The sequence below is a fragment of the Equus asinus genome, chromosome 25 (assembly GCF_041296235.1).
Source record: "Equus asinus isolate D_3611 breed Donkey chromosome 25, EquAss-T2T_v2, whole genome shotgun sequence".
In the NCBI taxonomy this organism is placed as follows: Eukaryota; Metazoa; Chordata; class Mammalia; order Perissodactyla; family Equidae; genus Equus; species Equus asinus.
The window spans coordinates 11,437,584-11,451,041 of NC_091814.1; the positions used below are offsets into that span (position 1 = coordinate 11,437,584).

At 41.2% G+C, this 13,458-nt stretch overlaps 1 protein-coding gene across 4 annotated transcripts in view; it reads left to right on the forward strand.

Annotated features, from left to right (window-relative positions):
* The first annotated feature begins 300 nt into the window (after positions 1 to 300).
* The window catches only part of CD160 (CD160 molecule), a 39,143-nt gene continuing 25,985 nt past the window's right edge, over positions 301 to 13,458 (forward strand). The window contains exons 1-3 of one of the 4 annotated variants that reach the window (XM_014867027.3): positions 301 to 600; positions 10,224 to 10,368; positions 11,063 to 11,389. In XM_014867027.3, coding sequence (XP_014722513.3) covers positions 10,287 to 10,368; positions 11,063 to 11,389 — 409 coding nt within the window. In that variant the 5' untranslated portion in view covers positions 301 to 600; positions 10,224 to 10,286. The remainder of the gene's footprint in view (positions 601 to 10,223; positions 10,369 to 11,062; positions 11,390 to 13,458) is intronic. The other 3 variants (XR_011498294.1, XR_011498295.1, XM_070497808.1) reach the window with 3 other exon arrangements.

Sequence of the window (13,458 nt, forward strand, 5' to 3'; positions counted from 1 at the left end):
GCCCCCACTCCCACTAGCCTCCCTTGATAACTCCCTGCCCTTCCTCCCCTTCAGCCTGGAGCAGCTCTGTTCTCTGTCCTACTCCTAAGCAAAACTTTCTCTCAGGAAAAGACTTGGCACCTTTCTTTATACCTGAGGGCACATTCTGTTCTTATACCTCCCAGTTACTCTATTACCAGTCTCATCTTTACTATGAATTATCAGGTGAAACATCTTTGTCCCTCAAGGTGAAGAAAACAATTTCAAGGAGTGGTTTTTCTCAGCACTTTCAGCACCTTAGCCTATTTCTAACACATACACACAAAGGAAGAGGAAAACGAGACAGCAGCAGAGGAGGAGGTGGAGGAGAGAAAGGAGAAAAAAATTCACAGTGGGGGTGGAGGAGAGAGAGACAGGAAGACCCCCAACTGCTAAAAGAAAAACCCCAATTCTGTGGTTTTCAAAGACCATACATCTCAGTAATGAAGGCATGAACAATGACGGAAGTGGGAGATGGGGTTTCAACAAGATAAATAACAAGTTAAGGACTGAGAGCTCATTCGAACTGCTTTCACCAGAGCCCCCAGCCTGAGAGCAGGAAAGAAGAACTTCTGTCCTGAGGTAAAGAGGGCCCCTGGGGACCTGGGGTTGGGAGCAGGGATGGGACAGTTGACAAAACTGCTCAGGCAAGGATAGGCTTCCAGTGAGGTCCCTGAGAAACCCCATTTCTTGAAGGGATATGCCCTTTACCCTCAGGAGCCTGGGAAAAAGAAATGTCACATGTGCCAGCTGGGCCGACATGCTGGCCCTTCCCCAACACACCTTCAGGGACATGGGCCCCTGTGGCTCTTTCCTCAGATGGGAAAGAACCACACTGTGTGTTCACAGGAGGGAAATCCAGGTGAACTCCTTGAAGTAGCCATACCTGACAGAGCCTAAATCCCTTATGCTGTTCTAAATCCTCCAGGCTACTTTCTTTTGTTCAGGGCTCATAGGGGATGAATGACAAAGGGTCATTCATATCCATAAAAAGGAGATAGTTACTGGAGGAGAGTTAGCAAGATTTGGATCACCTCTTTATTTAACCCCTCAAAGCCTGAACTGGGGCAAACCACTGTGCTCCCTTGAGCTTGGAGCTGGCGTTGTGAGGCACCTCTGGGGGAAGTTCACATCCCAGATGAATGTGCTGAGGGTGACAAAAACAAGGGAGGCTTCAGGCCACCAGCATGATTTTGTCGGAGTAAACCTGGGAATTCCAGGGTGAAAATAATGGTTTAGAGATAGTTTTCCCCAAGTTCCAGAGCTATGCTCTTTAGTGGGAAGACCTTTCACCTAGGAATCAGAAGACCTGGTTGCTTCAGTCTCCCTCGTTTCAAAATGAGGAACCTGTTCTGCAAGCATTTTTAACCGGGGGTCCAGGGATTCATTCATGGGATTTGTGAATCTGGGGGAAACATTACATCTTTATTTGCAGCAATCTCTAATCGAAAGTTAGCATTTGCTTCCATTACGAATGTAGGCAACAAACCACAATAGAATTTGCCAACAATAGAAATCAGATATTTTCAAATGTCATTACAATTCTTACAGATTTCTCAAAACGTCATTTACACTCATCACTGCTATAAATTACGATAGTTTTTAGGCCAATGCTAGATCTAAAGAAGTACATATCCTGCTCTATCACACATGCTTCTAATGTGCGGACAACTGTTTTGATATAATTTGTTTCCTCTATTATCCTATATATTTTATTTTATTAATTTTTAAATGTTATTCTGAGAAGGGGATCCACAGGCTTCACCAGACGACCAAAAGTGTCTACGGCGCATCTATGTCAAGGCTGAGAGGGCCTTGAAGGTTGTTGAGAGAGACCAGAGCCAGAAGTCTGAAAAGCAGACAAATACTCCAAGGGCCTCCTGACCACACCTCTGTTTCTTACAAGGCTGTTTCTACTTTAAGTAAAGTTGGGGCTGTAGTGATTGATGTGATTCCGTCTCTGGGCCCAGGCATCTTTCTTGGTTTTGTGGGAGATCTGCAATTAGAGGTATTTGTGGAGCTGACTGCTAACCTTCTAGCTCCTCTCAGAAGTTATATTTGGGCTTTGGCAGCAGAGAGAATGGCCAATCCTTACAATCTCGTCCCCACCAGTGACAGTTCCCACTTGCTAGAAAACCTTGGGCTCAGCTTCATGTGTCATTTAATCGTCACAACGTTCGCATGAGGGAACTTTAAACACAAGAGAAATGTGAGGCTGAGCAAGGTTAATAACGTGCCCGAGCTTACACGAAGCTTGCATTTGAATCCAGAACGCCACGTGCCTCCCACTTTAAAAAGTCGGGGACAGGAGGGCATGTACTGTCGGCTGCCATCTCTCCATCCTGACAGTCCAAGGCCATGGGCAGCCAACGTAGTTCAGAAACCCCTGGAAGACTGAAAAGTGAGGATGCCAACCTAATCTGCACCCTCATCCTTGCCGGCTTTGGCGCTCGCCACTTTCATGAGGAAGATGAGAACTGCCCCTGGCATGTGGTGGACCCAAAAAGTCCCCAGACTTCCCTCTCCGACCACCTCCTCCCGACTATTAGTCTATTAAGGCCCAGTTGCAGCTCTTAGTAGAGTCCGCGTCCCCAGGACCCACCAGACCCAATCTTGCACTTCCCACACCTCCGCTACTAGTTTAGGTTTTCCCCGGCTAGCCCGCATGCCGGACCCCGCGCTCCCGCGCCTCCCCAGGCCAAACGCTGGGCTGATGAACTCGGGACGCGTGGAGGGGCATCTCTGGCTTCAACCGGAAGGCAGCGCCCTCTAGCGGCCAGAGTGCAAAAGCAGCGGTTCCTGCTCTGGGGTGCCCTGCCTGCATCACATTAGGGTGCTCCGCATCCTGAGCACCAAGGTCACCTATTCCAAGAGCATCATTTCTCCATGGCCTCTGCCTGCCCCCAGCCCTCGGGAACGGCCTACGACAGACTTACACACTCTGCCTCAGCTCGCCCCCAGGCACCGCGAAGCCCAGCCACTCCTGCATCAGCGCCTGCGAGCCGGCCAGCCTGTCTGAGAGCTGAGCCCAAGAGAGCCCGCTCTCTTCTTGGAAGCAGTCCCTACCCCTCCTCCCTCCCATCCCGCTGCATCAGTCCCTCAGGAAATGCGCCTGGAGAAGGGACATGACCTCGACATCTCACAGACAGCTAGTGCAGAGCCAAGACTGGAAACCAAATCTCCCCAGCCCACTTCCCACCTTACGTCACCACCATATGCGTCAGGCACCAGCTCCCGAAAGTCAGCAAACATCTCTCAAGACCTAATTCCATTGCCATCTTGCATTCTTTCCAGATCCCTCACTCAGAATTTCTCCTTCCCTATTCCTTGATATACTTTATGACATTATCGTTGTTACCACAGCCCTCCATGTGTTGCAGCTTTTCCTGAATGTATGGTGAGTGTGAGAAGAGAAAGAAAGGAAAGGAAACTCCAAGAGAAAGACCCCTAACTTGAGGGTTAGCATCCTAGCTCCCCCACGTAGAAATTGTAATTTTGTACTAGTCACAATGCTTCTCAAATCCTTCATAGGCTTAGTACAAAAGACATATTTTTAAATAACCATACTAACTCAGTGTTTTATAAGAACTAAACACCATCATGTATGTGGATGTGATTGGGACACTGAGATGTGCCTCAGTTATGAGGAACCATAAAAATAATCATGGCCAGCATTTACTGAGCCCTTCCTCTATGCTAGGTGCTGGAGTAAACAGTTTACTCAGGTTACTTATTTAACCTGCACAACAACGCTGGGAAGAGAGTATTATCACCACTTTATAGATCAATAAGCTAATTTTCAGACAGATTAAAAACCTTGCCCAATAGTACACAGCTAGCAAATGTCAAAGTCAGATTACAGACCTGTCCCTCTGACTCTAGAGGCTGCACTGAACTACCGGGACAGTCTGCCTCTGCTGTCGTAGTAGTTTCTCTGTGCCCTACGGTGCCTGACACAGTTGCTCAGTGTTCGTCAAATATATCCGTTTATTCAGTGCCTGCCCCAGGAGCCTGAGGAACTTGCCCATGTCACACAACTAGTAAGTTCTGCGACCAGGACATGGACACAAGCAGTGTGGCTCCGGAGTCTATGCTTTTAACCCCAATCCTGGGCTGAATGAATAATCGCAATCCTTTTTTTATCCTTTTCAAATCAGACGATGCTTTGTAGCTAGACACAAAGCATGTCACCAAACTTTCAATGTTTTGTTTCAAGAGTCAGTGGGACATTCTGGAGGAGACAGTACAGCAGGACGGTGTGACAACACAGGAGAGGGAGCAAGAGGTCAAGGCTAGAGCAGCAGTGGCGGGCACAGACTACTGGGCTGCTGCTGGGATTTTTATTAGGATTGTGACAAATTAATAGGTAAATATAGGAAAAATGAACAATTGTCTCTATCTAGATTTTCTTTTATGTTCCTTAATAGCACTTTATAATTTTTATCCTATATGTCCTAATAGAAATCTTGTCACATTTTAAATTCTTGGGCATTTTATGAGCATTTCCTTTGTTGCTATAATGAATGGGATTTTCTTCTTCTATCATATGTTCTGACAAGTATCTAGGAAAGTGTGTCTAGGAAAATTAATCATTTTATAAGTGAATACCTTATTAAATTTTATTTATGCTATGTATTTATACATTAATTTATTATTTTATATAATTGTGATTACATAATATTCCAAACTATGGATATGCCATAATTTATTCAACAATTCTTTGACCAATGGGTCTTTCCTTTTTTCTAATTTATTTGTATTATAAACACTACTGCAGTGAATATTCTTGTACGTGTATTCCAGCACACACATGCTTTTATTTCTGTAAGATAGAGCCAAAGGTACAGGGTATATTTTACCTAGAGTGAATGATTGTGACTATTTCCTCATACCCTTACCAGAATTGGATTTATCTTTTTTCTCATTTTTGTTCATCTATTGGGTCATAATTCTGAACTCTGAATTTTTAAAAATTTGCACTTTCCTGACCGCTAGTAAGACTGAACAACTTTTCATTGCATTTCCTCCTTTGTGAACTGCCTATTCAATGCTCCACCTTTCATTGTTTCTAATATTCTTAACTAATTCTCTCGGGTTTTCCAGATGGAAGTTACATTATGTATAAATAGCAATTTTTTTTGGAGGAAGATCAGCCCTGAGCTAACATCTGCCGCCAATCCTCTTTTTGCTGAGGAAGACTGGCCCTGAGCTAACATCTCTGCCCATCTTTCTCTATTTTATGTGGGACGCCTGCCACAGCATGGCTTGACAAGCAGTGCATAGGTCCCCACCGGCATCCAAACCAGTGAACCCCCAGCCGCCGAGGCGGAACATGGGAACTTAACCACTGTGTCACCAGCAGGCCCCTATAAATAGTAATTTTGCCTCAAGATTTCCAATATTTATATCCTTTACTTTATTCTCTTCTCTAAATGCAATGGCTAACATTTCCAGAACAATGCAAAATAATAGAGGTAATAGGAAGCATCTGTGCCTTGCTTCTAATTTTAATAGAAATGATCTTATATTTTACCTTTAAATATGATGCTAGAATTTTATGAGATATATATTTCTCTATTATGTTGAACAACATTCATCTATTACCATTTTCCTTAGGGGTTTAGTAGGAATGAATGTAAGATTTTGTCAGAATATTGATTTTCTTCTTTGATTAACGTATTAATTAATATTAGTATATTTCCTAATATGAAATCATCCAAGAATTTCTAAAATTAATCCTACCCCATTTGTCATTATATTTTTAATATCCTGCTGGATTGGCTTGTTAATATTTTACTTAGTATTTTCACATAAGTATTCATAAGTGAGATTGGTCTATAGTCCTCTTTTTGCTTTCTTTTAAGGTTTTGACATTAGTAAAAGCAAATGAAATTTCATTCTTTTTCTATGCTGTCAATTTAAATGGCATCAGAATCATCTCGAAAAATTTCCTTATAAACTATCCAAAGTAGTGCTTTCTGGGAAGATAGTATCAAACAATTTTCTCAATTTCTTTCAGGGTTATTTGGCCTTTCAGGTTTTCTCGTTTTTGAGTCAATTTTTATCATTTGTATTTTCATAGAAATTTATTTCAACCAGCTTTTCTAAGTTTCTAGCATAGAGTAATACAAAAATATCCCTTATAACTTTTAGTTCCACTTATATTTATGATTATTTCTCCTTTCCTATTTCTAATTTTCACTTTCTTCCTTTTTCCCTTTATTCAACTAGTTTATTTGATTTTTATTCTATTGTGGTTTTCCCCCATAGGGCCATGAGCTGGAATTTAAAGGATGATTAAGAGTTTATCAGGCAGAGAAAGAAAGGAAGACATCTCCAGAAGAGTAAACAACATGGGCAGACATTTGCAGCTGTAAGATAGCTTAAATATTCAGTGAATTAGATCTTGGTTCGGCTGTGACATAGTGATGAGGGTGGGAAGGTGAGCACTTGACTATGAAGGAATCCCACCAGGGAGTCTTATTCCACTGTCACCTCATCTTTGCAGCATGCCCTCAAGATCCAAAGGCCTGATGGGAAAATCTCATTAGTCTAACCCCAGCTTTCAGAGGGCGGGAAGAAGGTGTATCTGGTCCTTTGGGCTCCTGAAGAGAGAATCAGGGCTCTGCCTTTTATCAGCACTCACAGGAAAGTAATGAGGGGGAGAAAGGAAGGTGGGGCTAGTTCCCTGACAGATACCACTGGGTAGCCAGAAGAATGACAAATACCCACTGCATGGAGTCACTGAAATCTTTTAAATGGGGGACATGCCAAATGTAGATTTGTGCTGTTGAGGGTTTGTTTTTGCAATATTTTGAAGTAGGCAGCCTCCTCATTTTACAGATGAGGAAACAGAGGACAGAGGAGGACCTGAGACAAGCCCAAAGAAACAGAGACATCAAGAGTTGGAAAGAGTGTCACCCAGGTTTTCTGGATTTAGGAAAATCTAGGGAATACTCTGGAGGAAAAAAAAATCCTCCCCTGATGGGGCTGGCCCAGTGGCATAGTAGTTAAGTTCACGTGCTCTGCTTCGGCAATCTGGAGTTCGCAGTTTCGGGTCCCGGGTGCAGACCTACACACTGCTCATCAAGCCATGTTGTGGCAGGTGTCCCATATGCAAAGTAGAGGAAGATTGGCAACAGATGTTAGCCCCATCCAATCTTCCTCACACACACACACACATCCTTCCCTGAAAAGAGAGGATAATAACATCTGTGAAGACTAAATGATTCAAGGTATATAAAGTGACTGACATACAATAGCCCCCTATAATTATAGGATTTCTCTTTCCTTGTCCTCCATTTCATTTCTAAAAATTATTTTTCTTTCATAGGTTATGTTTTTGCAATATACTCTTTTATTTAAAAAAGTTTAAATTAAAAGTAATACATCCACAAGGTAAAATAAATCAAACAAAAGATTATGCAATGAAAAAAAAAGCTTCTTACAGTTACCTCCCCCTCTACCCGCAGTAACCCCCCCATCTAAAGTTCACCACTTTCAATATTTTCCATTTAATCCCCCTGATGGCTAGGGTTATAATTTTTAATTATATACCTTTATTTCTTGATACTTCAAAGAGTATCTAATGACACCACCCCATCAGTAACTGAATACCCTACACCACCTCCTGCTTTCCAATATTTCTGAGTGATATTTAATGTTTTAGTCCTTCTAGTGCTCATCTTCATAAATTTAAATAGAATACTTAAATCTTTACTGTTTTGTCAATTTTACATGATATTTTACCCTCTTCTGAAAACTGAGGAAACCACAGACTTCTTTCCTCCTCTCCTTTGACTCTAATTCATCTAATTTTTGTAAGTTACTTTTTAAATTTCTATATTGTCAAGGATTATAACATTTATTTGTTTTATAATGCTAATTAAGTGATCCATGTTATGCCTCTAGTTTCATTCCATAAATTAAAAACCAATATGGAACACTAACAATATTACAATTATGTAAATATTATTTATAATTAAATGAAGCAGTATGATTATATTCAAGGAAAGAGAAATATAATCTTACAATATTAAATCTGTGCTTCTTATAAGAGAATGTTACCAGTGTCAAGGTCAAAGGACTCCTTTTTCATTTCTTTCCAGATGTCTTCCATTCTCCAGCTCATATTCGATGGCTGGGGTTTCTTCCAGCTTACTGTCATAATACATTGTCTTCCTTTTTGCTGTCTAGTACCTCCTTGAGTAATTTTTTTCATAAGTGGTCGGTAGGTGGTAAACTTTCTCAGATCTCTGTGTTCTCAAATTTTATATACATGGTATCATAGTGTGTGCATATATATATACATATATATGATTTTTTCTTTATATGTTATCTTTTTAAATGAATCATTTGATATGTACAAAAGTATGTTACATATCTAAAAATATAGAACATAGAAATATAATTAACATCTATGAGCCCACTGCACAACTACAGAACTAGAATATAACCAAAAGCATCCTCTACCTATGCATTCCTCCCCTACACCATCCTGCTGACAAAGTAAGAATGACAGGTGAAAAAGAAGCAACTTATGGAAAATATAATTTTTTAATGTATCTTTTTGTTTTTGACATCTATGCTAATTTCATTATGGCAGAGAATGTGGTCTTTATGATACTGATTCTTTAAGACTTGCATTATTGGCTAGTTTGTTAGTGCCATGGAGTCAATTCCAACTTCTAGGGACCCTGTGTACAGCAGAGCAGAACCCTGCCCAGTCTTTTTTGTGCCATCCTCTCACCTTCTCTATCAGATAGTGCTTCGCTGCTATTCACAGGGTTTTCACGGCCAATTTATAAACTACAAAAGTGTTTAAATATATTTTAAAAACATCTACATGGAGAATTTTTTAAAATAAAAATGTATTTATTTTATATACGTAGCTCTGCAATTTGCTTTGTTTGACATAATGGCATATTATGGACATCCCTTCAGGCCCATATTTATAGAACTAACTCATTCTTTTTAATAATACATACAATAGTCTATTATGTGGATGAATCAAAATTTATTCAACCGGGGCCGACCTGGTGGTGCAGCGGTTAAGTTCACACGTTCCACTTCTCGGCGGCCCGGGGTTCACTGGTTCGGATCCCGGGTGCGGACATGGCACTGCTTGGCAAACCATGCTGTGGTAGGCGTCCCACATATAAAGTAGAGGAAGATTGGCATGGATGTTAGCTCAGGGCCAGGCTTTCTTAGCAAAAAGAGGAGGACTGGCAATAGTTAGCTCAGGGCTAATCTTCCTCAAAAAAAAAAAAATTTATTCAACCATTTCCGTGTTGGTAAAAATTTAGGTGTTTTCTTTGTCTTGGTTTTTGTTCAGAGTTTTTTGATATGGTGATAATTTTTATTAGCTAGAATTATAAGATATAAATATAAAAAGTAAAACAATAAAAATTTTGGAAGAAAATTATAACCTCAGCCTGAGAGAAACTTTCTTAAACAATACAGGAAATATAGATGACTTAAAAGAAAAGATAGATGTATTGAACTTAACTGAACACAAAGGTGAACTTTCCTTATGGAAAAAGACAAAGAGACAACCAAATGGGAGGAAATGTTTGTTTAAAAAAAAGCTGGGTTAATATCTCTAATATAGAGAAAGCTTCTAAAAGTTGATTTAAAAAAATATGCAGAGAATATGAATAGGCAATTCATAGAAGAGAAAATACTAATGACCACCACATATATGAAGAGGTCCTCACCCTCACTAGTCATGGAAACGCAAAATAAAACAACAGTGAGATCTAATTTTTCACCCATCAGATTGGCAAAAATGTAAAAGACAGATAATGCCTAGTGCTGGCAAGTGCATGAGAAAATGTACATTATCAAGCATTCTTGTTGAACATCTGAATCTCAACCACCTTTTCGGAGAGCAATATGATAATAATAGTGCAAAAAAAATAATAACAGTAGAAAAAAATTTTAACATTGACATTCTTTGATCCAGCAACCCAATGTAATTTAGAAAAAAAAATAATCTGAAAATATAGGCTTTCGTGTCGCCCTATGTTTCTTCTCTTTTTGCCCCTCTCATCTCTACATCTCACTTGATTTACTATTTTACCTCCCAGCCAGCTGGACTCTCACGCCCGAGCCCTCTTCCACCTCCATCAGACTCTAGTGCCTGGAACAAGTAAATGGTCTTGGGGCCCTGGAAGGCCTGACTAGGCATCCCCCTGTGCTTTCAGGAAAGTGAGGCCAAGGACATCAGCAGAGGCAACATTTGCTTCCAGTTCCTGGAGCCGCTGACAATGTGCAGGACACTGATGGCACCTGGCGGAGGCTGCTTTGCCCTGGCCATTCTGCTGGCAATTGTGAACATCCAGCTTGGTGGTGAGGACAGCCCATCCCTAGATCCCCAGGGCGGAGACACTCATCAGGGAAAATCCTGGACTCATGAGGAGGGATGGATCCCGTAGTTTTTCTCTGGTGGGGAAGGAAAGGACCCACTCTTCTTGACACTAATGAAAGGGTGAAAAATATAGTTTCTTCTTCTTTTTTGTCAGAACTAATACTAATGCCCTCCCCATCTGACATCCTCCCTCTGCTATGTGTTGCTAAGAGCCTGGTAATATGGCCCTCAATCTAAGATTCCTTCAGGCTCTTACACATTATATGTTTATGAAATCTGAGTTTGAGATCCAGATACTACAATATTTGTCAACTCTGGCAAACCCACTTAAGCGCCAGTGCCTCCGTTTGTTAATCTATTAAATGGGGACACTAATACCTGTCTCCAGGGCTGTATCTAGGATTAGATGTATACAAAAGCACTTTAATAGTTAAAGCCCCTTTAGAAGTTCTAGTTGGAGAGTAGAAGTAAAATAGAGACCATTTCTGAATTAATGTATAGCTGGGGTTGCAGGTCTCCTTCAGATATGGGTACAGCCTGTAGACTACTCTTCTAAGAGAGGGTATTTCATGTCTATGGGGCAGCCCCCATCTCTGCCTCAACATTTATATGTAAGAGTTTAACTTACCATGTATACCCGGCCTCCCATGGCTAATTCTTCCCTTCCCATTCCAGGATGCATGCACATCCTCAGCTCAGTTTCCCAGGAAGAAAAGCGACTAAGCTTAATCTGTACTGTGTGGTCTAAGAAAGAAGAGGCTGAGGGGGTTATAGTGTTTTTGTGCAAGGACAGGGGTTCAGACTGTTCCCCTGAGACCAGCCTGGAGCAACTGAGACTTAAACGGTATTCTGGGACAGATGGCGTCAGTGAAATATCATCTCAGTTGGTGTTTACCATAAACCAAACCACGCCGACAGATAGTGGGACCTACCAGTGTTGTGCCAGAAGCCAGAAGTCAGATATCCACCTTCAGGGGCATTTTCTCTCCGTTTCAGTCACAGGTGAGCTCCTGATATCCCTAACACCACCAGGTGGGACAGTAAGCAGGGTCCACAGCTGGAGACAGAAGTAGTTATTTCAGGTCCTGGACAGTCTCCTCAGGAAGGGTCCTTCCCATTATTCAGTCCTTTTCCATCACTTCTACTGGCAAATCCTGCCTTTCGTCAAAGCATGTATACAAAGGTAATCTCATTTTGTCTTTAATTTAAAAAATCTTACTGATGCAGCCATCTCTCTTTATTGACACTGAGACTGAGTCACAAGGAGGTAAAGCAACTTGTCCAATGCCACTCACTGACCACAGTGGCAGTAAAAGCAGACAGAGGTCTAGAAACTTAGGCCTCTTGATTCTCAATTCAGAGCTCTCTCAGAGACGTAGCTGTATTTCTAAACGCAGGCACCGAGCCTTCAGGCTGGGACAGAGATGGATTTGAAATAAAATGGATGGTTGTCTTAAAGAGCATTTAGTTGTGAGAAACAGAAACCCACTCAAGCAGCCATAGATTAAAGGAGAAAAAATAACAAAGCAAGAAGCTGGCCCTTATGAGTTCAAGTTTCTGGAGTAAGAAACCAGAAAGCCAACAGAACCCAAAACAGTTACTATCTCAGTCTCTCAGGAGCAGCAAGGCTTCACATCTCTATGTATCTCCTTCATTTCATGCACACTCCCCTGCTCTGTTACTACTTTGTCACAGCCTAAAATGGCCACTCCAGCCTCAGCATTATATATATGACTTCCTTATATGCCCAGCTGAGAATGACTGTTTCCATATTCCCAGACAATGGAGCAAGCCTTCAAAACTGAAAATTATGTTCTACCTAGAATTCTATACCCGACCAAACGACCAATCAAATGTGAGGGAAAAACAGACACTGTCAGACATGCAATGACAAAAAAATTCATCTTCCACGTGGTCTTTCTTAAGAAGCTACCAAATGTGCTTCAGTAAAACAAGAAAGTGAATCAGTAGAGTATATAAAACGGGATCCAAGAAATAAGGAATCTAGTAGAGAAAGGGGACGAGGAAATTCTAGAATAATAAAGGGCCAAAAAGAGCATTGTTCAGAAGACAGCAAGAGAAAGAGGGTGCCGGAAGGAAGATCTCTAGGGGGTGAAAATGGAATTGATCGATCATCTTTCTGAAAGCCTACATCAGATCTGATGAAGGACTAAAGATATGGACGTGGAAAACTCTACCAGTTTTTAAAAAATCGGGTGATCGTGTCTTCAGGGAAAACACTAAATTTTACGAAAGGAAACATGATCATAGCACACAACTTGGCTCTGTAATATGTGACATTTACAGAATGCAAATTATGTAAACATTAATTTAACTAAAATTTGTGATATAATGATTTTTGAAAGATGCAGAGGAGGGAAGTGACTAGAGGTTTAAGAGAAACATATCCTCATCCTGTATATCAGAAAGTCAATACAGTCACGTGCCACGTAACAACATTTCAGTCAACAACAGAGCACATATATGACAGTGGTCCCATAAGGTTAATGCCATATAGCCTAGGTGTGTCATAGGCTGTATCATCTAGGTTTGTGTAAGTGCACTCTATGATGTTTGCACAACAATGAAATCGCCTAACAATGTATTCTCAGAACATATTCCCATCATTAAGTGACACATGACTGTAAATAATGTCTAAACTTCATCATCAAGAAGTAGTAACATGAGCATATTATTTAGGAATATGATGAAACATCTCAAAGAGTTGACCATGGTGGTCTCTGAGGAATAAGCCTAGGAGGATAAAAGGAACTGCTAGCAGTCTTTATGAACTTGCAAATACTATCTGCCTTTTTTTGTGTGTGTGAGGAAGATTGGCCCTGAGATAACATCTGTTGCCAATCCTCTTTTTGCTTGACGAAGACTGTCCCTGAGCTAACATCTGTGCCACTTTTCCTCTCTCTTGTAGGTGGGATGCCACCACAGCATGGCTTGATGAGCAGTATGTAGGTCCGCGCCTAGGATCCAAACCTGTGAACCCTGGGCCGCCAAAGCAGAGCACGCAAACTTAACCACTACACCACCCGGCCAGCTCCGTACTATCTTACTTT